The following is a 27,284-nucleotide window of genomic DNA, read 5'->3' on the forward strand; positions in this document are numbered from 1 at the left end:
CTTTATCTACACCAGTCTACGGCATGCAAATCATGATAAAAAGAGGGAAAATTGAGTTAAACATAAAGACGCATAACGAGTGAGAGGGGCAATTGAGAGGTTAGCCCTTAAACTTTGCCACGCCTGGTAAAATACTTGGAGAGTCTTAAACTGAGTACACTTGAGACAAGAAGAGTAATGTGATATTACCTTTGCATATAATTCACTGCCCAGGAGCTCAGCACTTCTTGTATCTTAGCTTAACAGAGATTACCATCAAAGAAACAGAATGTCGGTGAAGATGCAGCTTCATCCTATCCAATGTCTTATCTAATATTTTGTCTTTAACAGATAAGCCATGCATCTGTGCTCTCTTCTCTCAGCGACAAGCGCCAGTTCCCATCCTTTCTACGCACTGTACCCAATTACTCATTCCAGAACATTGGCCTGGCCAGATTAATGGGGCATTTCCAATGGACCTGGGTTGGGATGATAATATCCAATGACGAGGTGGGACTACATGGTGGCCAGGGCATAAGGAGAGGCATTGAGGACAACGGTGGCTGTGTGGCCTTCATGGAGCAAATAAGCCTTCGATTCTCCAAGCAAAGGATCCTACAGGTTGTAGAGCTGATACAGAGACACTCAGTGAAGGTGATCATTGTCCACAGCCCCGATGTCCACGCTAAGCTCTTTTTACAAACTCTTTATGAACAAAATGTAACCAGCAAAGTCTGGGTCTTCACTGCAGCTTTTGCAATAGGCCCAGGCTTATTGGGCAACCAGGCTTGGAAAATACTGAACGGGTCTCTGGGGGTAGCGCCTTACACCAAGCCCATGCCTGGCTTTGAAGAGTTTGTATCTCACATTCATCCTTCCGAATACCCTAACGATATATTCATTAAAATCCTGTGGGAGAAAACATTCAATTGTAAGTTCAAAGAGGAAAATACAAGTGAAAAGACTACTACCAAAGAGAGCCCAGACACCTGCTCTGGACAAGAGCACCTGGAGAATATAACCAGAGTGTTATTTGAGTTAAACGACCTGAGCTACAGTTACCATGGTTACCTGGCAGTCCACGCGTTTGCCCATGCCTTAGGCACTCTGACTGCCTGTGTGCCAGGCCAAGGACCATTCCTCAATGGATCTTGTGCCGACACCAATGACATCAAACCCTGGCAGGTAAATGAAAAAAGTTTCTTTCCCCATAAGAATGATGATTTAGCAAGTGTCCTATGACTATGCATGACAACGTTTTAAATATGAAGCATATAAGTCCACTGCCCTACAATAAATGTATCGAGGTTAGCATTGAAACTTTAGTGATGGCCCACCTAAATTCAAACTTAGTAGATAAACTGTTGAATAGACATGCAAACACAGAAATAAACATTCAAGCATTTCAGAAGTCAAATGAGTTAAAGAGCAGTAAGTGATGGATGGAAGGAGGAATGGGGGAGATGGCATGAATCATGAGATTTTATCATATAAATTAAGCATATTGTAAATCTCTTCATCCTTTACATTATAGATACACAAGATTTTGCAGTAGCTTTATGGCCTGTCTCTAATTTCTTTATAATCAGCAGCTTCTGATGCACCCAGTCGCTGAATATAAAGAAATGACAAGAGAAAACTCAACTGCAATAAAAGTTTACAGCTGAGTTCTGACTCACAATGCCTGCTGCCAGGGCCATTAGCTGATAGTAATGGCACGTCAGGTAACTAAAGCACCTGTTTATTGAACAAAAACGAAATGTTACTTTTCTTTCCTCTGCTCTATCTTTCTAACTGTACAGTGACACCCAGAAAGGAGGTAAGGATTGCGAAAGTAGTATTTTGGCACTCCTTAAGGAAATGTAGAAAAGTTAGACTATTACTGCATGTTTCTACACATTCTAAGCTACTGCACCTTTGTTTTTTTTTAAACAAGCAGACTTATATTAAACAGATGTTTTGATGTGTTACTTTTGCACTACAGATTCTATTTTATTCATTATGTCTGCAAACATGCTTTTTCTTTATATCAAAGAGATACGCATCATGGATTTAATTGGTTTGTGGGAATGTGGATAGCATGACCATGTATTACAAGGAAAAAAGTAACCCCTATTAAACATGATAAGGATCTTGCAAGTCACCTTAGAGTTCCATAACCTTATAGAGGAATAACTTTCATAACCATAAAGAGTAATGGGATCACACAATATCGCTCATTTTTATAGTTATGGAACTCTGAGGTAAATTAACATTGAAAAGGTGCTCGGGGTAGGCATGGTAGGGTTGAAGCTGGTAAAAAGTTGCGGATATCTAGACTGTTGGTCAGAGTGGCCTACTTAAAGTGAATGGGCAGATCCAGATGTGCTGGACACAACATGGATAATATGTTGTTGCAGTCAGCTTAGGACTTTGGACATTTAGGGACTTGGTCAACATTAAGAGGCCAAAGTAATCTTGATATCTTTCCATGCTGCAATAGGCCCAGAGTCTGTGCTCCTAACTGGGCTTTTGTGCCAGACAATTATGTTCTCTTATATGCTATGACTATGCAAACTGATAATTGCAGATAAACGTGCAAGGGTATACTCAGATGTGAGTCCCTAGCTCATTGCACCATCAGGATTCAAGCAAACCGGGCCGAAGACGGCTGAAATGCCAGAAACCGGTCCCTGGTAGCTTGTTTCCTTCCCAGTATAAGAATTGGCTTGGTAGTTTGGTCTGCCCTGTTCCCATGATGCACTGGGCAAGGGTCAGACTAATTTGCATATAGCCAAGCTCTGAGCTGGGATGGTGCAGTGAGCTAAAAAATGGTGATGGATCAAGCCCTGATCTTTGGACTGGGTAAGAGTGGTCTGCTTAATTCAGACACTCTGTTCATCACCACCCCCTTTTCTGAATCATTTTTGTCCACCATAAGCGTGGAGGGGTATACTCAGATGTGAGTCCCTAGCTCATTGCACCATCAGCATTCAAGCAAGCCGGGCCAAAGACGGCTGAAATGCCAGAAACCGGTCCCCGGTAGCTTGTTTCCTTCCCAGTATAAGAATTGGCTTGGTAGTTTGGTCTGCCCTGTTCCCATGATGCACTGGGCAAGGGTCAGACTAATTTGCATATAGCCAAGTTCTGAGCTGGGATGGTGCAGTGAGCTAAAAAACGGTGATGGATCTAGCCCTGATCGTTGGACTGGGTAAGAGTGGTCTGCTTAATTCAGACACTCTGTTCATCACTACCTCTTTTCTGAATCGATAATTGCAGATAAGCAGCTCTTTCTATCTGTTTGCTTAGAAGAAGACCACTAATTTTGGGATATAGTTGAATGGAAGCATCATGTCAATGTTTGTGTTTTAGACTGGATTTGATGTTGGAGGTTTTAGGTTATATTGGGAATTACCAGTCGAGAAGAAGTTCATGAGGGCTCTGGCAGGATTGGTAGCTGAGTTGTTGATGAGGACATTGTTGAACATATGGATTGGACAGGAGTTTGGAAGGGATCTTGAATCACCACAGGCCTTTGTCAGACTGTTGAGGTCATCATCACTAGATAGAGGCTTAGCAATAGGATTAACACTGAGGATTCAGGAATCCTCTAACTGCCTGTGATGTCCCTGGATAAAATAATGCAATGGTAATAGTGTGGATTTTCGCCTTTCCAGTTTCTGACTGTGGATGTGTAGATTCTGATGTGGTATTGCACAGTCAGTTTGGTCCTGCTACATTTCCAGTGTCTTTCCAAAGATCTTTTGAGGGATTGCAAATATGGTCTCATTGGGCCAACTTCACAACCTTAATTGGAGGTGTGATGGCCTTTATTGGCATGATGTTGCTGAGGACAGATGTGAACCATGAGAGCAACTGTTGAACTGAGATTGCATGGTTTTTAGGCACAAAACATTGAGTTAATCGTAGAAAATAGTGCAACTAAGCCATTTTCATGCTCTAGTCAACGTTTCGTCAGCCAGGGCTACGGAGTTGGCTAGACGTGAAGGTTTAATAACATAATCAGTTTAAGTCTTGTAATATTTGAGAGTACCTGCCCTGAGGTTTAGAGTCAAATTGTGTGTTCAGTGTATTCTCAGGTGTTCGAGTCTGTGTAGCTATGGGAGTAGTTTCAGTAGTTCTATATTTGACAACAAACCTTTTGATAAACTGAAATTCAGGTTTGTCAAGGTACTGAAACCACACATTATTTAGAGGTGTTGATATTTTAGAGTGATCTCAGGGACACAAATTATGAAGAGGTCAGGCTATGTGGGAATATAGGTAGTAGGTCTGTAGATATAGCTAGTGAGAAAGTGAAAGAGTAAGAGAATATTAGGTGAACAATGATTTGCATTTAGCCCGCAATGGATTCTGTAGGGTCTAACCCTTAATAAGCAAATGTTTCCTCTCCTCCAGTCTTCTTTGTGATTACATTTCTCATAAATAGTTTGCTGCCGGTGTGTATGGTTCCAAGTAGGATTTTCAATGATGAAAAGCAGGTCAGTGTTTGAGTCTGGTTTGAGAGAAGATAGTGTAATCTATGTTGAACGCTCTTGTGTTACTAAGAGCACTGGAGAGTTGGTAAGTTGTCTTTAATGACAGTCATAAGCAAGGTGGTTTGTTGGGATTGAAAAGTAGTAAAGCTAAAGTAATTCTATGATTCAAGCAAGCAGAGCAATGACACTACTCAATTCTGAAGAGAAATAGGGTGTGGGTGAAATGTGAAGGATGTTTTGAAGGATTGGGGCTTGAGAGATAAGGATTCTGACCATGAGAGTCAAACAAATATCTGAGACCTGCAGAAATCAAATTGTTGCACATGAGTGTCTCGCAAGTACAGAAGTTGATATGAACTCTGTGACCTACATCTCTAGAGTTGAGGAAAGCAATGCAAATTAATGATATCCCTTTTATATATGAATGCAGGGGGAAACAGGGTGTAACACTGTTGCTCAGACAGCTGACCATGGGATTCCCTCAAATCTCATATATTAGCAGGTTTCCAAAGTGCCTGCAAGAGTTTATTGGAAATACTTACATTCTCTGGTACAGGATCTCTCATTTCTGGATGAAGGCTAAAGTTGAAGCACTGAAAAGATTTAGAAATTCAAACGCATGCTAGGGCATTCTCTGAAATACGCTCTACATTGTAAGTAGGACATAGGACTTATACATTGCTAATGATGTTGGCGTATTATACTTTCCATCTGCAGGTCCTTCACTATCTGAAAAATGTGCACTTTGAGACACGTACAGGGCATGAAATATTTTTTGATGCAAATGGAGATGCCCCTGCAGCCTATGACATTTTTAATATCCAGATATCTCAGGATGAGGAGTTCCAGCTGGTAAAAGTTGGAAAATTAGATCCATCTGCACAAGAAGGCAAAGATGTAATCGTCAACGATAGTGCCATCCAGTGGAGTGATGGATCCTCTGAGGTGAGAGCCTTTGCATGTTTTAATTTAAGTATTGTGCATGCATGGGTGTAATGTGAAAGGCGGAATGAATAGTGATAAAGACTGCGCATGTGTTAATTTCTTCTCTTTCGCACATCAAAATATATGGAAAAACTACATATTAAAAAAATATACAAAATATTAGATTAAAAACACACAACCTAATGTATACAAACAAAAAATACAAATCAATGACCTCTGGTTTGCCTTCCTCCTCAACTAAGGAGAGGGAATATATATGCTTCTTCAATGCATTTTAAGTACAGACAGATCAAAAAGTCATATGTTCATGCCAGGCTCTGAGTTGGACTGTGGATCTTTTTGCACTTCAATCCTCTGTTGTCTCTCCTAGGATGGACTGTGCGATGGTAGACCATACCATCATATCTACCATATAGATTAGCTGACACAGAGTTCCTTTTTCTGAAGGAATAGACAATCTCTTCTGTAAATAAACAATGGAGAAAAGAAGAGGATATTTTTCCTGAAGGGCCATCCTAAATGCACAAGGTGAATGTGAATTCTGGAGAAACCTTATATTTATTTAGTAGTGCCACTGTAGAGGGAATGAAGACCGAGAATGCAATCTGAAGTCTCTTGAACAGCACATGAACAATCCCATTTGTCCAATGAATTAACCTTTTCTTACCATTTGCATTTTTAGAGTCTTATTTAGAGGTCAGCAGACAGATTACACTTCAGTTGTATTACCATTGCTTTCCAGCCTACAGTTCTTGTAATATGGAGAGTGGGATATCCACCACAATTTGATGCAGTGCCTTAGTCCTCACTGTATCTCACTGTCTATTTGACTTCACTCAGAACGCCCTGGTGAAAAACATCCCTGTAACTCACAGTTGCCCATCTTTCATTCTTCTTCTTCTTCCTCTTACTAATATTATTATCATTCTTATTAATATTATGATTGTTATTATTATTATTATTATCACCTTGTATGCTCATGACGAGCTAAGCTCGTCATGAGCTACAGTGCTCCGGTGCTCATGACGAGCTGAGCTCGTCATGTCCTTTAGAACGTCGCACGCTGGGCTAATTCCCCTGTTGTGCTGAGCGTTCTAAAGAAACGGGTGCGGCCGTGACGAGCTCTGCTCGTCATGAGCACAGGAGCACTGTAGCTCATGACCAGCTGAGCTCGTCATGAGCATGGGAGCGCTGCACGCGCGGCCCCCCTCCCCCCAGCACAGCAGGGGAATGTGCAGAGCAGCGAAGGGGTATTATATATCAATAATATTAATAATAATAATAATAATAATAATAATAATGCTATTTAATTAACATAGCATACTAACACCCAAAGGCATTATGACTTCCGGACAGTCTGGGTTCGGAGAAACATGCTGCTGACTAGCAGAAAAATACATCTAAATATCTTTAACACATGTGTAAAAATCTTGCACAGTCTTAGGGACCAATTCGTGACACTAACTGGGAACTGGAAGAAGCAACAAAAGCTAAGAGGTCTGGTTGCAATATGTGGCCAGATTCATTAAGTCTTTATGTTGCTGCTGACATAAGGGAACACAAAGGCTTATCTGGGAATAATACATCCATGTAAGGTCTGGTTTGCGTGGTCTTGCGTGGGTTTATAAAGACAAGGAATGCAAAGAAGCAGCATGGATTTCCTGCAATTCCAGATTTACTAAGGGTTGCAAAGCTTGATTTGCTTGAAATTGGAACACCTACCACAGAGAGGCGTAACAAGGAGAAATATGTGTATTTCTCTTTGTTGCTCTCTCTTTCTATGCATGATTTATTTTGCTTCTGGCATAGAAAAGGGAATTAGGTCTAGTTGGATCATTTTAGTGCAGGAAGAAATGCCGTATGTATGAATTCTGTTTACACACAGCCTCTTCAAATAAAAGTGAAACTGCTGCATCCATAAACGGATTTCACAACTGTTGTACCCTCCCTCGCTCTATTTCACCTAGATGGATGCAATCGCCTCCCAGACTCCAGACATGCACCTTTTCGGAGTATCCTACATACCACACCATGGGCCTTATTTATGAAAGCCTTGCGCCACTGGTGCGTCACTTTTTCCCATGTTAAAAGTGACGCACCGGCGGCGCAAGGCCTTCATAAATGAGGCCCCATGTCTTATACATGGCCTGCGGAAATATGATGACATCACTCTTTCTAATGGAATACTATTGGCTCCCTTTGCTGGCAAACACCATCTCTTCAAAACTAGCTGTATTATTTACAAAGTCGTCATGAGCAGTACCTCTGATTAACTTGTGGTCAATCTGACCATCTCTGATGGCTCTTGTCACCATTAGACTGAAGTCTAAGACATTTTAAAAGAAAACAAATAAGACAGAAGGTATTTCCATCCATCCAATAAGGATCTGTAACAATATCTCTGTCCCCATCATAGCTGTCCCAATTTTGAAAAAGTTGAAGACTCATCCCTTTAAGGAACAATGCATTAACAGCTCATGAATCACCTACCTGTGCTATCACACATTGACTTTACACTTTTCTTTGTTGCTATGCAGTGCTAAACCGCATTGGGTAATTTGTGTGCTACAGAAATATCATACACATAGAACCTTGATGCAATGTGGGACCTGGTAGGGACTCACTTTCCCCTGCCATCAACCTCTGAAACCTGAAATGTAGCCCTATTTCCTGTAGCAAAGGTAGCTGACTACTCTCTTTCAACTAACCCTGGATGTCATTTAGGAGTCGCCAGGTGTTGCAGTTGCAATCCATGTCTTGTCACCTATGACCCCTGGCACTGTATTTGCAACTCATGCACTCAGTCTGCAAAGGACAGCAAAAGGAACAGAGGAAACAGAGCATCTTGGTCTTAAAATAAAGCAGCTGTGACTTTCCCGAGGTAAAGTAACCATTAAAATTTTAAATTTGTCAAGTCAGCTATTGGTTTGCTTATGACGTTTATGGAAAAAGTGGTATGCGGTTCCTTGAGAAACTGCATACCCCTTTTTCACAGTCTTAGACACATTGGGAGCACATATGATTGACACAAAAAACAAACCGTAAGAAGGGGTCAAAGGGGAACGTTTTAAAGACCTGCTTGGATCCTATCCCCCAATTATCTAAGAACAAAACACAAAGAATGCCAAGGGCCTCAAAACCACTATCTAAACACTCAGTAAGTAGTGTAAAGAGATAGGTGTGTGTATATGTATGTATGTATGTGTTATGAGAAGAGAAAGTATATAAACCCATCAGCCCACCCATTGGCGGAATCTCGTCATCTGGGTTGTTTTGTATAGACTGGTACCATCCAAAAAGTCCCACTGTATAGTTTTGTGGGTTACTGGTATGGAGTCAACCAGAGAGAGAAAGAGAGATGTCACAGCTGAAGGGCCAAAAGTTGCAGTGCATAAGGAGTGTAATAACAAAAGACAATGGTGATTAAAATTGCCTGTTGTGATGCCAAAAGTGAAATTTTAATAGAGGGGTCATCATAACGGCAAGGTTAAAAACAGAAAGTGGTGATAGTATAGCAGCAAATATTACTATCAAGAATATCTACGTGGTCAACACGTTTCAGCCTGGAGGCTTTCGTCAGGACCTACGTTTGTATACCACTACTGCAACAGTGAAAAATAATAATGGTGGTGTGAATTTATACACTAACCAAATGACAAAACCTACCCAGAGTAGTCTACTTATCGTAGGTATGGAGTCATGGTTGTGAGAAATATCTCTCCTGAAACACAAGAAAAGATTATGCATCTAGACATATATAAACAACAATACTGCCAACAGTGTGTAGCAAAATACCAAACAATGTGTGTATTGCACAACCTGATGTGAACTCACCCATCAATCGTATGGAGGATACCTCACCTCGCCTGGCACTCTCTCAGGTTAGTAGAGGCCACGCACTACAGACATGAGAAAAAGAGAATATTGGTAACAAACTGTCACACAAATATGTTTTGTAAAGTTCTGTCTCAAATAATTGTTAATTACTCTGTTGAAAAAGGGAAGATAGCAAGGAGGATCTCCAGCCTAAAGCTGATAATGAAAGATGTATTTATAAACCAAAAAATAGACTACTTGTTATCAATAGTCTATGCTTAATTGACAGAATGACATAGTTAAAAAAATAAGTAAACAAGGCACACTAACACGGTTTTGAAAGTATGTGCCTCTCCTGCTCTTAAACCTGCTTAAAAACTTGCTTAAAAACTGCTGTTCTGGAGCCTAAAGGACAACCTCACCCACCTGTCCGTCGTTGCCTCGAGCTTCCCACTGAGTTGAGGGGAAGGTAACGAGGCATCCGGACTTGGCTGGATAAATATAGTGGTGGCGGACCAGAAAGGAAACAGGTCCTACTGGTCCGCCGATTGGTCTAGCTAATCTGTGGCTGCCGATAGGTTGGCCTTCCATGGGCTAAAAAAGCCGGAAACCGCCAGAAAAAGCGGAAAGAGCCTGAAGTGTTTCCCAAAATTAACGAGTTGGGTAGCCGGCCAATCAGAGACCTGATTCGAATAGCCCGGAACAGAAAGCATTGTTTTGAAGGCACGTCGCAACGATGTATACGGTAAATGTATGTAAATGTGTAGGCATTTATATAGCGCACTACTTACCCGGAGGGTCCCAAGGCGCTTCGACCGCTGCGAAACCCTTCCTGGCTTCCCTGAGAGATGGTCCCTTAATGGGTATCTCCAGGGGAGACCAGGCATCCCTGGCGGTCTGGTGGGGCCGTTAGTGAAGATGAGGCAAGCTAATGCCCAGAGTTGCCGAGTGTGATCGCTGATCAGAGTGGACACCGAGGCGAGAGAATTATCGAGTCCGCTGACCCTGGTCCAGAAACTTGCCGCACCGGGAATCGAACCCTGGTCCCGGCCCGTCCTCTGCTCTCGGGTCTGCCGCCTCTAACCAGTGAGCCACACTACTTCACTGAAGTAGTGTGTGGCGGACCAGAGAGGCAGCAAGGTCTCTCAGCGGTGATTGGGTAGATGACAACACCGGATATGAAAGCCAAAGTTAGTAAACAGGCCAAAGTTGATAAACATTTACGGCAAACCTTTTGCGTTGAGTAGCGAAGGTAGTAAACATTACCGTGTAACAAATTATCAAATGTCATGGAGCTACTAAAGCGAAGATTGTCAGCGGTGTTTGGGTGACAAAACCGGATATGAAAGCCAAAGTTAGTAAACAGGCCAAAGTTCATAAGCATTTACGGCAAACCTTTTGCGTTAAGTAGCGAAGGTAGTAAACATTACCATGTAACAAGTTAACAAATGTCATGGAGCTACTAAGGCGAAGACTGTTAGCGGTGTGTGAGTTGAATAACGAGACCCAGAAATGAAAGCCAACGTTTGTGAACATTTGAAGCAAACCTACAATAAGTATCGAAGGTTAAAGACATGACCGTTTCAACCAATTGTCATGGAGCTCATGGGACATAGATGTTGTAACTTAAGCTGGGATGGTAAATGCTTTGTTGGTTCAAAGGGAGATGTGTTGTAACCTACGCATGTTTAATAAAGTGGCACGATACATTCCCCCCTCCCTGCCCCAGCCACTTGGTATCTTCCCCCCAGTCATCCTTGGAATGTGACATAATCCTGTCAGTGTGGAGAGCAGGGTGACAACAATAAAGAAGAGTTAACTTACCATCGGTTCACGAGTCTTCTTTACAACACTGGCGACGAGGAGAAGAACCTGGCGCAGGGGGCCCATCTGTCACCTCCCCTTTCAGTACTCTCTCCAACCTGTGCTCGAGTAATGCAGTGAAGTTCGTGCTGAGTACAGATGAGGTGAAAAGTTCCATTGGTGATCTCTGTTCGACGGACTAGTAGCCTAGGGATTCAGGAAGGTCTGTCATTTTATGTTTTCTAGAGATTTTTTTTGAAACAGTAGCCGTGAATAAAGGTGAGGAGGTGTGTGCCATTGGCTGGGAGGGCTTTCTCGTCAGAAGTCAATGTGTGCATGACTACTGTTGTTCAATGGACTTACTGAGGAGGAGTTTAACAGCTTTGATCAGCCAAGCCGAGACTGGGTGTGGAAGCGTGCGCTGCTGACTGGAAAGCAGTTTCCTTGTCAAGGATATCGGAAAGCGCACTGCTGGAGCACATCCCTCAGTAATGTTCCCCTCTTCTGTACCTGGTGATTAATCCCGTACTTTGGTGAAGCATACAACTGCTGCAACAGGGTTGGCGTTTTTACACGACCCTATTTATTAGAAGGCTCTGAGTCCTCGCCAGTTGTCCGGTGTTAAGTACATTTGCCGGGGAGTTACGGGGTGACTTTTGCCCTGCTGCCAGTCAAAGAAACAGTGAGAGTTCTAACCCTCAGTTCTTTAGTGTGCCCTGGCCGGCGTTTCTCTGTACCACAGTACAATTTGCCCACCGAGGAATCCCTGGCGTCCAGTGCCTCCCAGCAGGCCGCAATACAGATTCAAGAGTTTTTTAGCAACGGTCAAAGCTTCTCCTTTGTTGCACCTCCCTGGTCGTCCCTGCCTCACAGAGTTTCCAGTCAGAACGCCGCAGGTCAAAATCCGGTGTTTCAGCCACCTCAGAGCCGTCATTTACAAAACCTTCCGGATCACCAGCGGTTGCAGAGTGGTATATTAAACTGTCAGCACAGGTGATCGGAGTTTTCCATCGCTCTTTGATGCACTTTGGGGCATTTCCTCTTCAAGTAAGGTCTTCTATGTGTTAAATTAGAACGTTTTGTCCCATGGTGACACCCTCCTCTGTGGGATCAGCTCTTCACTACGCATCTACCGGCAGTGAGACTAATTCCGTTTGCCGGTATATTGCTGTGTCTCCGGTGCTCCTGTGTCATTGTACCCCATATCTGGAAGAGAATCGTGACTGTGTACTAATATCCTGCATTTTGAGAGAGATTTTCAGTACTGTGTCTTTTGGGGGCTAAATGTAATTGACAAACGATTAAACCGTAGTCTCGTTGCTATATTCTATGTAAGGATCCAGCGCCCTCATGTGTCCAGTGGTGCTCATGACAGGAGTTGACGTTGAGCATTTTATCTGCTGCATGTCATCGGCATCAATTCAGTAACCTACTTAAATTGTTGTATTATATAGCTGTGGCATATTGTTGGTTGCTTCACAAGCAAAGTTTCTTGCATGCTTCAACATAATTAGAATTTCCTAAGTGAAACTACTACCATGTTTATTTTGAGGCTCTGAGGTCATCTGTGCTTACTGTGTGCTGTTTTACAAGCATTAAGCAGCTCTAACCTACCATTTCCTGAAGTGCATTGCTACCCGTCCATGCAGCGTAATAGTAGGGGGAAAAAGGGTACTACCGTAAATTCTATAGTGCACTCTGCAATGTTCTAACAGTGTATACATGGTACATGCGTGATAGGTGTGAGATTGTCCATTTGCACAACAGTCATATCTGAGTTATATGTGCTATTTCCTGTCTGCAGAGGGGGGTACTGAGGTAGCAGATAAAATCAGTTCGTGTATGGGTTTTGGGGGGGTGAACATTGTAAGGGTGACAACCGTGCGTTAGTAACCCAATTTAATTATATACTATCACCATTTTCTGTTTTTAACCTTGCCGTTATGATGACCCCTCTATTAAAATTTCACTTTTGGCATCACAACAGGCAATTTTAATCACCATTGTCTTTTGTTATTACACTCCTTATGCACTGCAACTTTTGGCCCTTCAGCTGTGACATCTCTCTTTCTCTCTCTGGTTGACTCCATACCAGTAACCCACAATACTATACAGTGGGACTTTTTGGATGGTACCAGTCTATACAAAACAACCCAGATGACGAGATTCCGCCAATGGGTGGGCTGATGGGTTTATATACTTTCTCTTCTCATAACACATACATACATACATATACGCACACCTATCTCTTTACACTACCTACTGAGTGTTTAGATAGTGGTTTTGAGACCCTTGGCATTCTTTGTGTTTTGTTCTTAGCACATATGATTGACCTAGATGCGCTCCTAGTCCTCCAGGCCAACAAGTCTACCACACAGGAGCACCCTTCACCTCCAGGAAGTAGGATTGCTGTCGGTAGTGTGTGCCTGTCTTCCTGTGCTGATGGACACCAGGCACTGAATCGCAGTCCCTTTGGGTCTGTATGCAGTGCTGCCAACAGCCTTGCAGCATATCACAGTAGGTACTTTTATTTAACTCATTTTGCTAGTCAGTTAATGGATATCACATCACAGAATGGATGATGAGGCGTGTTACCCCGAAACTAGTCCCAGGATGCTTGTTTCCGGTCCGGGGAAGACCTGGCTTGGCAGTACAGGGTGGACTGTTACCAGGAGGAACACGGTGAAGACTGATTTGCATATGGCTGGGTCTGAACTAGGGTGGTGAAGTGAGCTAAAAAATGATGATGGATTTAACCCAGATCTGTGACCGGAGGTGAGTGTTTGAAAAGTTTCAGCGCTCCATCCATCATCTCTTTGTGTTAGCTGTGTGTAAATCTAGCATAAACGAGATGTTCTGCTGACATGTGAGGGTCACCATACCTTTGATAGCCACCTGTGAGAGTGAACCACAATTTGCAAGCTACCTCATGAACAGTAATGAGATGGGTTGGATTGTGAATGATATTTTTGTCAACTGATCTATTTGTGCATTGGATGGTTCAAAAAATTCTTATCTACTAGCATAAAGTTGGTGTGCAATTTTCAAACTTTTTTTGTGAATGGAATTTTCATGCATCTGGTGCACTGTATTTAAGGTTTTCTATAGGAAGGGTTAGTGCGTTTAATGTTGTCTGCTTCTTAGCCACTAGTGACTGTGGGTGTTGCTATTACCAGCTAGGAGCCCAAGCATGGAAATGCTTAATCATTGAAATGTGGTGTATAACTAGCTACTTCTCCAGGATGGATCAGTGGTAGATAAGAATCTGTTGGTGCTTATACACAGGCATACTCAGTGCAATATTCACTGTCAAAGGATTGTTGGCCTGTCTTTGCTGTTCAGGTTGGTGGATCACTGAGGGGTTTCCTGCCCTTCATCTCTACCTTCAGCCATATGACAGTGATCAGCTAGAACTGTTATGCAGTCCCTAGCTAACATGGAACGTCTGAATGTAACCCTGTCTCATCCTGCCAACTTCAGTGTCTGGGGAATCTTCTTTATCCTCTGTTTTGTGCCATACTGAATTAGGGATTCCGAAATCTCCCATAATGGATCTCAATGGCTTCAGTGCTCACATTCATACAGACACAGAATAACACCTATACTATTCACTTGGTACACATGTTCACATACTCAACATACATACAGGATATCGGGGCAAGGTTCTGGGTTTCACATAACAGCAGACTTAACGTTAGAAGGGTTTGTAGGTCACACTATAACTGACATAGATAAAAATGTATGGTCAGACTAAGGATTAACAATACACAATATGTTACTACCTCCACCCAATGTGCTAAAACCAGGATGATGCTTGGGCAAAATATAAAATAAAAAATATTCTGATACCAAATATTGTTTAAAAAATATAGGGATCTCAAAACTATCATCAACAGGAACATTGAAGGTAAGAATACTGTTTTACATATTATTTTTAATATTGCTGTAAAAAAGCACTACAGAAAATATTGCTTCATATAATATAATTTTTATCAAAACAATATCCTTTCTCTATGCACTGTCTATTATAATAAAAAACGAAATAACTGGTTTCATTTATATGAAGCATTATTATGTATGTATTTGTTTTTAAGTGATTAAGTGGGAATATATTGATATAAAGCCTCTGCTTTTGAGCCTCCACGGGCTCCCAGTCGATCGTAGGGTCGCCTTTAAGGTGGCATGCCTCACTTTCAAAAGACTTCACTGTCCTGGTCCCGCCTTCCTAAAATCCCTCATTCACTCTCACTGTCCTACACGCAATCTGCGATCAGCTCATCGCGATCTGCTGATCACCCCCAAGAGTAAAACTAAGAGATTCGTCGGCCGCGGTTTCTCTTACCTAGCCCCTGTGCTTTGGAATCTCCTCCCTCTCCCAATCAAATCCTCCCCCTCCCTCTTGAACTTCAGGAAAATGTTAAAAACCCATCTCTTCCCCATCTCTGGTTAGATCTCGTCATTTATGCTCCCCCATCTTCTGTTCTGTCTATCAGCGCTAGGAAGCTTCGGTGTCAGTGCGCTTTATAAATTGCTTTTAACATAACATAACATATGTTTTTCAGTTTTTTACAGAATATATTGTATAATTATTTAAAATTGTACAAATGTATTTTTATTCATAATTTTAACATATATTTCAATGTCATTATTTCGTTCATGTTTATACGTATTTTATTATACTTTTCTGTCCAAGACCATGCCCAAAATATTATGGATGGGAGTGGCAATAGTAAATGTGTTCTGTGTCCTACATTTTCCCCAATATGGTTTATATATATATTTATGTCCCCAAGTTTGTTAAAATGGTTCTGTATGAAGTAGGAGTAGTAGGAGTAGTCAATGTAATTTAATAGGTATCCAAGAATTTCTCAAAAATAGTGCATATAGGAGTTGGTTGTGCATTTGTTATTTACAGGAATAAGATATGTCATATTTTATCATAATAACAGTACATTACACAGTTTGTCATTTTTATTTATATTTTTTCATATATATTTCATGTATATATTTACATGTTTAACATATGTAATTGTTCACATAAAACATTTTCAAGTGATATATAAATAATATTTTAATACAAATGTATTATTAAATACAACATATAAATTATATTTAAACAGTCTTGTAGGTTGTACATTTTTCTGTAACTGTTTTCATTGTGTTACATTTATTTTGTAACATTAATATGTTTGTTCCCAGCATATATCATGAAAAAAATGATATAACTTTTATAAGTATATATAAAATATTAGTATTTTTATATCACTCTTTAATTTGTACTTTACATTCTTTACCATATTTTACAATAGTTGTTTACATGCTACATTTTTTAAATATATTTTTACATTTTGTTAAACATTTTACATTACATTTCTAATGATTCCCTTGTTTAGTTTTTTATTCATTTATATTTTTGTTCCTACTTCCTTCAATTTAGTGGTCTATTTGTCTCATTGTCCATTTTCCTGGAAATAAGTGGCTGGAAGTTGCTGCTGTTCATCGGAACAGAGAAGACCTTTTTAAAGTTTTTGCAGGGGTGCTTGTACATTGTAATGTTAATCTTACTTTACGGTTTGAGGTTGATTTAATATTACTTTTTGTAGTTTTATTCAACAATGTTTTGGCCTAGGTTTACATAGAATTTGTTAGTTATCATGTTCTATAATGTTAAGTTATGTGCTTTGTGTTGATTAAGTGTGATGCATTGTTTGGAGTTACTGTTTTTTTTGTGGGTGGCTATTCTCTTTTACTTTACAGGTTTTAAACTACATTTATTCATCTTTATTTTTTAATGAAAGTTTTTGTTTCTAGTAAACTAATCCTTTTTTCTCTTTTAAAACATTTTTCCTTTCTTTTTACACGTTTCGCTGAGCATTTCTTTTATTAAACGCTTTTTCAGGTTTTTTATGGTTCTTGGAAACTTTGAATTGCTTCAATGGATCTTCATTGGAATAGTTTTATATTTGCTTTTTTGAAGATCACCGACAGAATATCGACAGTCAAAATATCGACTTGCCAAAATATCGAGGTAAAAATATAGAATGCCAGAATATCGACTTCCTATCTACAAACCCGTAAGTACAAAAATATCGACTCCAAAATATCGATAGGAAAAAATATAGATAGTAAAAATATCGAATTTTTTAAATATCTTAAAGTAATTTAAAAGTAATAAAATAATAAATATAATTAATTTAAACATACTTAAAATACTATATATTATTAACAAAACATATACAATATTTTTTTCCATAGGATAGCAAGAGGGTTAAATTTACTATTCACACTCCAGAGAGTGCAACAGTAGGGAAAGCGTTGGATAGCGTAGGGGTAAAAATTACTATTCCCACTCCAGTGAGTGCAAAAATAGGGAAAGCATTGGATAGCGTAGTGGTAAAAATTACTATTCCAACTCCAGAGAGTGCAACAGTAGGGCAAGCGTTGGATAGCGAGAGGGTAAAAATTACTATTACCACTCCAGAGAGAGCAACAGTAGGGAAAGCATTGGATAGCGTAGAGGTAAAAATTACTATTCCCACTCCAGAGAGCGCAACAGTAGGGAAAGCATTAAATAGCATAAGGGTAAAAATAACTATTCCCACTCCAGAGAGTGCAACAGTAGGGAAAGTGTTGGATAGCGTAGGAGTAAAAATTACTATTCCCACTCCAGTGAGTGCAACAGTAGGGAAAGCGTTGGATAGCGTAGGGATAAAAATTACTATTCCTACTCCAGAGAGTACAACAGTAGGGAAAATGTTGGATAGTGAGAGGGTAAAAATTACTATTACCACTCCAGAGAGAGCAACAGTAGGGAAAGCGTTGGATAGCGTAGGGGTAAAAATTACTATTCCCACTCCAGAGAGCGCAACAGTAGGGAAAGCATTGAATAGCATAGGGGTAAAAATAACTATTCCCACTCCAGAGAGTGCAACAGTAGGGAAAGTGTTGGATAGCGTAGGAGTAAAAATTACTATTCCCACTCCAGTGAGTGCAACAGTAGGGAAAGCGTTGGATAGCGTGGGGATAAAAATTACTATTCCTACTCCAGGGAGTACAATAGTAGGGAAAGTGTTGGATTGCATAAAGATGAAAATTACTATTCCCACTCGGGTGAGTGCAACAGTACAGAAAGCGTTGGATAGCGTAAGGATAAAAATTACTATTCCCACTTCAGTGAGTGCATCAGTAGGTAAAGTGCTGGATAGCGTAGGGGTAAAAATTACTATTCCAACTCCAGTGAGTGCAACAGTAGGGAAAGCGTTGGATAGCGTAGGGGTAACAATAACTTTTCCAACTCCAGAGAGTGCAACAGTAGGGCAAGCGTTGGATAGTGAGAGGGTAAAAATTACTATTACCACTCCAGAGAGAGCAACAGTAGGGAAACCGTTGGATAGCGTAGGGGTAAAAATTACTATTCCCACTCCAGAGAGCGCAACAGTAGGGAAAGCATTGGATAGCATAGGGGTAAAAATAACTATTCCCACTCCAGAGAGTGGAACAGTAGGGAAAGTGTTGGATAGCGTAGGAGTAAAACTTACTATTCCCACACCAGTGAGTGCAACAGTAGGGAAAGCGTTGGATAGTGTAGTGGTAAAAATTACTATTCCTACTCCAGGGAGTACAATAGTAGGGAAAGTGTTGGATTGCATAAGGATGAAAATTACTATTCCCACTCCAGTGAGTGCAACAGTACAGAAAGCGTTGGATAGCGTAAGGATACAAATTACTATTCCCACTCCAGTGAGTGCATCAGTAGGTAAAGTGCTGGATAGCGTAGGGGTAAAAATTACTATTCCAACTCCAGTGAGTGCAACAGTAGGGAAAGCGTTGGATAGCGTAGGGGTAACAATTACTATTCCAACTCCAGAGAGTGCAACAGTAGGGCAAGCGTTGGATAGTGAGAGGGTAAAAATTACTATTACCACTCCAGAGAGAGCAACAGTAGGGAATCCGTTGGATAGCGTAGGGGTAAAAATTACTATTTCCACTCCAGAGAGCGCAACAGTAGGGAAAGCATTGGATAGCATAGGGGTAAAAATAACTATTCCCACTCCAGAGAGTGGAACAGTAGGGAAAGTGTTGGATAGCGTAGGAGTAAAACTTACTATTCCCACTCCAGTGAGTGCAACAGTAGGGAAAGCGTTGGATACTGTAGGGATAAAAACTGCTATTCCTACTCCTGAGAGTACAACAGTAGGGAAAGTGTTGGATTGCATAGGGATAAAAATTACTATTCCCACTCCAGTGAGTGCAACAGTAGGGAAAGCGTTGGATAGCGTAGGGATAAAAATGACTATTCCTACTCCAGAGAGTGCAACAGTAGGGAAAGCGTTGGATAGCGTCGAGATAAAAATTACTATTCCCACTCCAGTGAGTGCAACAGTAAGGAAAGCGTTGGATAGCGTAGGGGTCAAAATTACTATTCCCACTCCAGTGAGTGCAACAGTAGGGAAAGCATTGGATAGCATAGGGGTAAAAATTACTATTCCTACTCCAGAGAGTGCAACAGTACGGAAAGCGTTGGATAGCGTAGGGGTAAAAATTACTATTCCAACTCCAGAGAGTGCAACAGTAGGGAAAGCGCTGGATAGCGTATGGGTAAAAATTACTATTCCCACTCCAGTGAGTGCAACAGTAGGGAAAGCGTAGGATAGCGTAGGGGTAAACATTACTATTCCCACTCCAGTGAGTGCAATAGATGGGAAAGTAAATACTTCATATACAAATATAAATAACATAAATATTAATACCAATTACAAAATAATTAAAATATTTTACAATTTTAGGGACTCACGTCTGAGCATACCCTGCCACACTTATGGCGGCCAAAAGCGGCCAAAAGCGGTACAAAAGGGGAGTTTGCATATAGCCATGTCTGAAATGGGGTGGCAGAGTGGGCTAAAGAACTGTGATGGATCAAACCCAGATATTTTGACTGAGTGTGAGTTTTTGATTGGTTCAGATGCTCCGTCCATCACCACCCCCTTTTGTACCGCTTTTTGCCGCCATAAGTGTGGCAGGGTATGCTCAGACATGTGTCCCTTGCTCACTTTGCCACTGGATTCAAGCCAGCTGGGTTGAAGACAGCTGTAATGCCAGAAACCGGTCCTTGGAAGCTTTTTTCCGGTCTAGGGAAGGCATGGCTTGGCAGTTCGGGTTGGACTGTTCCCATGACGCACAGGGTCAGACTGATTTGCATATAGCCATGTCTGAACTGGGGTGGCAGAGTGGGCTAAAGAACGATGATGGATCAAACCCAGATCTTTTGACTGGGTGTGAGTGTTTGATTGGTTCAGATGCTCAGTCCATCACCACCCCCTTTTGTACCGCTTTTGGCAGCCATAAGTGTGGCAGGGTATGCTCAGACGTGAGTCCCTTGCTCACTTTGCCACTGGATTCAAGCAAGCCGGACTGAAGACGGCTGTAATGCCAGAAACCGGTCCTCGAAAGCTTGTTTCTGGTCCAGGGAAGGCATGGCTTGGCAGTTCAGGCTGGACTGTTCCCATGAGGCACAGGGTCAGACTGATTTGCATATAGCCATGTCTGAACTGGGGTGGCAGAGTGGGCTAAAGAACTGTGATGGATCAAACCCAGATCTTTTGACTGGGTGTGAGTGTTTGATTGGTTCAGATGCTCTGTCCATCACCACCCCCTTTTGTACCATGTCACAATAGTGATGCAATTGCGGCTTAAATGAGGCGCAAGGGGCTTGTAAATCTGCCCGTAAGTATTCAGTGCACCCTACCTGAAAGAATCCGAGTTCAGGCATTTTCAGCTACTGTCTACCTTAATAAACAGTATAGGTGCACAATGATGTGCTGCTGACATAGGGTTCCAGATATGTGAAATGAAAGCAGGTTCCTTGCTCCCTCTGCAGTGCACAGCCTTGTCTGATGGCTTGCGGCTGCGGTTTTAGAGAAAAGATGTGGAGACCGATGACTTCGGGTTACGGGTGACTGTGGCTAGAGAATGTACTCTTTCAAGTGTCACACAGGAAGTCCTCAACCACCGGGGTTCACAGAGGATCTCCAGCTGTTCCACCCACCCCCCTAAGACCCTCTACTCACTCTGTACACTGCAAATAGCATGATCTAAATGCCCCAGCTCTGGAAGCGGCAGGGCGAGGGAAAAGGCATGCACTCCATGGATGTGTCACCCTGGTATTAATTAGCATGGACCCCAGGGGTGTCCAAGGAAGGGGATCCTTCTGAAACCCCCGCAGATGGGTCCACACCACTGCGGAGAGCAGGACATAAGTTCTTGTCAGTTTGCGGGAGGAAGTGGCTTCCCCCACCTGTTACTGGGCTATCGGGCATTTTGCATTCTGGCAGATGGACTTCTCTAGTAATCTGGCTGCCATGCCCGCTCACCAGATGCCCACAGGCTGGAGTGTGTGGGTCTTCTCGTCTTCATCAGCACCAAGCCAGAAGGTGAGTGAAGGATAAGAAAAGAGGGCGTTCTTTGAGTCAGGCAGAGGAGGAGATGTTTCCTGGATGTACCCCAGTGGACACTGCATTTTTTAGTCTTGGCTTCCTTCCTTCTATAAAGAAGTGTGATCCTGGGCATCTTGCTGTTCCTTACTCTGCTTTAGTTCCAGTGTTCTGTTCCTTGCTCCAGTCCCAAATGCTTAAAAGATCGTCAAACCATAAGATGGATGCAAAGCTGAGCAATATTTAGGGTGGCTGAGCAATACTGTGCCCGCAAGTTCTTTTGCAACTCAGTAGTGTGCAACGCTGCATGCTCTGCCTAGCCTTACAGATTGCATGTTTATACTGGTCAAGAGGCAATATATATTGCTGGAGTTTGTAAAGTAGGGTCAAAGACATAGTTTACATCAGTAGCCATCAGGGAAGTGGTCCATTGTATCCATCTAGAATGTAAGGCTGTCGTGTTGGGAACACTGGCCTTTGTAACAACCTCTAAGACTGGGATGGGAGTAACAGCAATTGTGGCTTTCCCTTGAGCCAATGTCTTTCCTTAATGACAGCCATTTGCACTGTAGTCACTATTTTTTCAGTGAATGCAAAAACACATTACAGCATTAGAATATAGATGCAATTTATATGCAGTGAGCACTGCATCACACTCTTTCATGGAATATGGATTACCAAGTTTGTTTTGTTGGCAGGTGTGTGTACGTGTCCTGATGCAAGCATGTTAGTCTACAGTGATCAGAGTGTTTGTGTATGTTCTGATTTCCAAAATGTAGTGGAAAAATCAGGGTGACTGATAAAGAGCACCTCCGTTCTATCCGCATTCAGTTTGAAAAAGTTGGCGTCCATCCAGTTGTCAATGCCTTTAAGGTACTCTTTAAAATTGAGAAAGGCTGCTTCTGAATGTTCCTAGAATTATTTATTTATTTATTTATTTTAGAAGTTTATAAAGTGCGCGGCTACCCCCAATGGGGGTGTCCCGGCGCTGCGGACTGCAGTCAGCCAAAGGGGGTACAGCGGGGTCTAGAGATGAGAAAACAACCAGGTTTTGAGTCTGCTCCGGAATAATGACTCTGATGTAATGAACCTAAGGTCCAAAGGGAGATGATTCCAGAGTTTTGCAGTGATCACAGCAAAAGCACGACCTCCCGTTCTGGAAAGACAGAAACTGGGGGCGTGTAGGAGGCGAAGATGATTTGATCTGAGGGCACGAACCAATTGAGCCGGTTTCAGCCTGTGTCTCAGATAAGCAGGGCTGAGACCGTTAAGTGCCCTAACGCAATGACCAATGCTTTGAATTGTATACGAATAAGAATAAGAACAGCAGCTATGTATCATCCGCATAAGATATTATCTTCACTCCCCAGGTTTCAATAAGAGTGGCCAAAAGGGCCAAGTAAAGGTTCATAAGTAGCAGGCTGAGAACAGAGCCCAGGGGTTTGGGAGAAGAGGAAAATAAGTGAATGAAGATCCGCTGAGAGCATTCTCCTGAGAACAATCAAATCCAGGCCAGAACAGTCCCCTGAAAGCCAAGAAGCCTTAGGGTCTGATTACAATTCTTGGTGGATGGGATACTCCCTAACAAACGTGATGGTTATCCCATCCGCCATATTACAAGTTCCATAGAATATAATAGAACTTGCAATACAGCGGACAGCATACCCTCCACCATTGTGATGGAGTATCCCATCCACCAGGAGCGTTCAATCAATCAGGGTGATTGTAAGTGCGCTACTGTAAGCAGCTCCTTTAAGTCGAAGAGCCAGGTCTTGAGTGTCTTCTTGACTGATCAGAATCAGGCCCTTAATTGATTCAGGAAGGTGGGGTGTGCCACTGCATCGAACACTGCTGACAGGTCTAGAAGCACCACAATGGCAAAGGTGCCACTATCCAAGGTTTCACTTACAGACTCTGCCATTACCAATAAGGTGGTCTCCATCCTGTATACAGCACAGAAACTAAATTGAGTGTCATTAAGAAGACGGCTTGCTTCTACGAAGGATGCAATTTGGTGATTTACCAACATTCCAAGATCTTGGCAGGTGTAGGCAGCAATGTGATGGGCCTAAAATTGTTCTTCTCACAGGGACATGGGTCCTCAGTTTGTTGGATTTTTGTCATCTGTTATATATTCAGTAAACAGAATAATGAAAATTGCTGAACACATCAGAGTCCACATTAGGATGTTGTGATGTTTTAAGGAGTGGCAGCAGGAATGTCTATTTTCAGAGGGAAACATACCTGATTTCCAGAAGGCATTCCAAATCCTATTGAGAAAGAGATTTACAGTGAGCGTAACCGATCTGAGGAATAGGGAAAGGCAGGGGTTCTCCAGGTAATAGGATTTACAATTCGGTAGTTCGTTTGGAGAATCTTCATAAATTGTGCAAAACTCAGAGAAAGCAGGTAATGGACTTTCGGGGGGAATCAGTACACTATTCTGGCTTCTCTTGCACAGAGGGCAGGCAAAGGGTGAAAGGTGCTTTTCACTACTTCAGGGGCAGTAAAGAATTTGACAATATTAAAAACTTCCCTGGCCATATTCTGTATGTACAACCTAAAATGCTCTCTCATACTATGCCAAATGAGTTCGCAGAATTTTTGGAGAGCTGCCTTGCAGAAAGGTTTTGTTATCTGGTCAACAAAAATGAGGTCAGAACAAAGGAGGAGGAAGGCAAAAAGTTTAGGGAACCCCTTCAAAGATTGCCATTTTCCAACACGGGTAAAACATACTTTTAAACAAAAAAAGGAAAACAGATCATACACTCATACAAAGTGGTAACCACCATGTTTGAACACTCCTTTGATCACTGACGTAATACTACCTGTCTGATTAGACCCTCAAGTGCTAAGGAAACATTGCCATTTGTATTCTTTTGAAGGTAGGGGAAAGTTTAAAAGTAGCAACATACTTCTCTGAACATGTTGCTAATCCAATAAGAAAGATTAATTTAAAATACATGTTATGTTCTCCTTTTTATTCCAGAGAAGAGCACCATGTAAAAGCCACATGCTGGAGGCAAAGAATCCTGCTTTGACACAATAAACAACAATCAATTAGTTCAAAAATAGTATAGAAAGAAGAATCAAAGAAAATCATATATAAAATATTAAATTACTGAACACAAGCAAAGGTAAAAAATAACTTCACAGATGTATTAACCAAATTCAATATTTAATGATCTTTCTTCCATGTTATGAAGAAGGTTTTAAGTGATGTTTTAAAAAAAGACGAAGTGAAATTGTAATCCCAATATTGCCAGAAAAAAGTGTAAAAGATTATTAAACTTAATCCAAAATGTTTAAAGTATTTGTTCAAAACAAAGATATGCACTGTAGACACATTTTCTTTGTCAAGTCAAAGAGAGGTAGTAGACTGCTTAGTCTCAAAGCCTGTGGGTATTGCAGAGAAAGGAAGTCTACAGACATTCTTACCAGACATGCGTCCACCTCTCACACACAGGCAGAGTGGGGAGACTCATTGGAAGGAACCCCCAAGAACTACCACTTTGTCTCTGTAGTGGATCTAGAGGTCAGAAAAATACTTGAAGAAAAAAGAAAACATGATAGCTACTCTCAGTTAAACCTTGAGTCCATTCCACAAAGAAGTATCACACTATGTTCTCCCACATGTAGCAGAACTACTCCATGAAATGACAACATTGAAAAGAACAAGACAGAGAAAGAATATTGTGCATCCAGATCTGCCACCCAAACTCATCTTGTTTTCTGACATTAATTTACCAGCAACTAACCTTCTCCAAAGAACGTTGGGACTAAAAAATTACAAAAACTGTTAAAATTAAAAATATTGTTTTCTATTGCATTTCATCTGGTAAACTTTGAATGAAGAAGCACTATTTGGATTGCACTTGTATTTACACATAGAGCATCATTTATCAAACTTTCATGCAGCACAGCAAAAAAAGAACTTACCCAAAATGGACTGACGGCTGCCTCTCCTCAGTCCTCTTCATCTTCCAGTTCCAGTCCTGACCGGCAGTAGGAAGCACCCGGGCAGCAGGCTCCCATGAGCCAATCACAACGCTACAATGCAGCATTGTAGTTGGCTCCCTATAGTCAATCACAACCCTGCAGTGCAGCTTTGTGATTGGTCTGAGGGCCGTGGTTTGGTGCTCAGATGAGTACAGGGAGGCTTTGCATGTTCCTCACCAGGCTGTTCAATGCAGCCTGGTGGGAAACATGCCAATTGTGCAGGACTGCTTGGAGAGCTGGTTAAGCAGTCATGCACACTTCGAGAGTGTCAACCACACCCTCCCTATGCTCCCCAGCCCCGCCTGGCCCGTGAGCAACTGACTTCCATGGGAAAAATACACTGATGATAACAATGCATTTATATCATTGTATTTTTCCTGTGCAGCAGTGGGGAACGCTCTTCTGCCTTAGCGGAGGAGCCACAACTGATAGAGCCAATGCAGGCATCCTTGCGCCGTGGCGCAAGGGTGAATACCTTGCAGACAGGACTGTTTTTATGCAGGAAGAGTGTTAGAAATGGTGTTGTTAGTTGACTAGGGTAGAAGCCCAAGTCAGGCAGCAAAGGGTAAGAAACAGGCAAAGACTAAATAAACCTGTCCACTTCCTATGGCAGTTTGGCACAGAGCAGTCTGGCTTATCTTAGAGGCAATGTGTACAGTATTAGTTCAATGCTTCCAACAGTGAAAACACAATACGAAAATGTTCTACACCTGGTTAGAAAAATAGGACTTAATTTAAAAAATAAAACTTGACCAAAACGACAAAAATGTAATATGTGCATTTTGGGATATTAATTTTTAAAAACTGTAAAATAGAGCTTAAAATCAATGAGCATTTACTTAGGATATCTGATCATGCCCGGACGGGACGGGGTCAAAAGTTCAGGCCGACCGCAAATCAGCACGGGCTGGATACAGGAACACAGTGAGGCATGCTAAACAAAAGTATCTTGTTCCTAGCCGTGTCAACATTGAAGATGCGGAGTGCAACCGAAGCTATGAGCCAGTCATGATCCATGCTTAAAGAGTGATGTCCTGGTCCTGATCTGGACAGTAATGACAATGCATCTGCTCCAATGAGTGCAGAGCTGTAATGCAGCGATTTGGCATCATTGTCGAGGAAGCTGTCGATGGAGATGCAGAGACCTTGTGCAGTAGTGGTTCTGAAGCAATGCATCAGGGGCGATACATGCAGTAAAGGAGATTCACCAGTTCCGGTCATCCAACATCTGAGATGCACCGGTTCTGCCACAGGAGCAACGTACCAGTTCCGATCCATGCAACAGTCCTGATGTGCTGGTTCAGCAGATAATGCTTGCTTTTGCTGAAGCAAGCTCCTTGGGCGTCACTTCCCAGGGTTCAGGAATGGGGTGCTACCACTTGGCAGGGAAGGATCACAGATGGCAGAGTCCAGGTGCAGAAGCAGGTAGGTTGGAAGTCTTTTGTAACCCTGAGACTTCAGATCTTGAGGCCAGCCAGTTAGCTCTTGGAGTCACTCTTGGTTCAAGTGATGCAGGTCCAGTCATTCTTATCCAAGCAGGGGAACCGCAGGGAGCACAGCAGTACTGAATGGCACTAGGGCCAGCAAAGCAGCAGTCCATTAGAGTGGCAGTCTATCAGCATCACACAACAACCCTACTTCCTGTCAGAGTCTTCACAGGTCCAGACGTGTGCTGAAGGGGTGGTGTCAGAGGTCCAGTAATTATACCCAGTTGTGTCACTGAAGTTGGGGATATTTTATAGACATGCCTTTGAAGTGCATAGAAGTCCTCCCTTCCTGCCCTGGCTCCTCGCTACAGGGGGGTATGCAGCTCTTAGTGTGGGAACAGGACACA

The 27,284-nt window shown here is 42.0% G+C and overlaps 1 protein-coding gene across 1 annotated transcript in view; it reads left to right on the forward strand.

Moving 5' to 3' along the window:
• Positions 1 to 468: 468 nt before the first annotated feature.
• LOC147693311 (extracellular calcium-sensing receptor-like) overlaps positions 469 to 27,284 on the forward strand; it is a 44,981-nt gene continuing 18,165 nt past the window's right edge. The window contains exons 1-3 of the mRNA XM_086935922.1: positions 469 to 1,164; positions 5,175 to 5,385; positions 23,497 to 23,510. Coding sequence (XP_086792048.1) covers positions 469 to 1,164; positions 5,175 to 5,385; positions 23,497 to 23,510 — 921 coding nt within the window. The remainder of the gene's footprint in view (positions 1,165 to 5,174; positions 5,386 to 23,496; positions 23,511 to 27,284) is intronic.

This window comes from Lissotriton vulgaris, chromosome 8 (assembly GCF_964263255.1).
Source record: "Lissotriton vulgaris chromosome 8, aLisVul1.2, whole genome shotgun sequence".
In the NCBI taxonomy this organism is placed as follows: Eukaryota; Metazoa; Chordata; class Amphibia; order Caudata; family Salamandridae; genus Lissotriton; species Lissotriton vulgaris.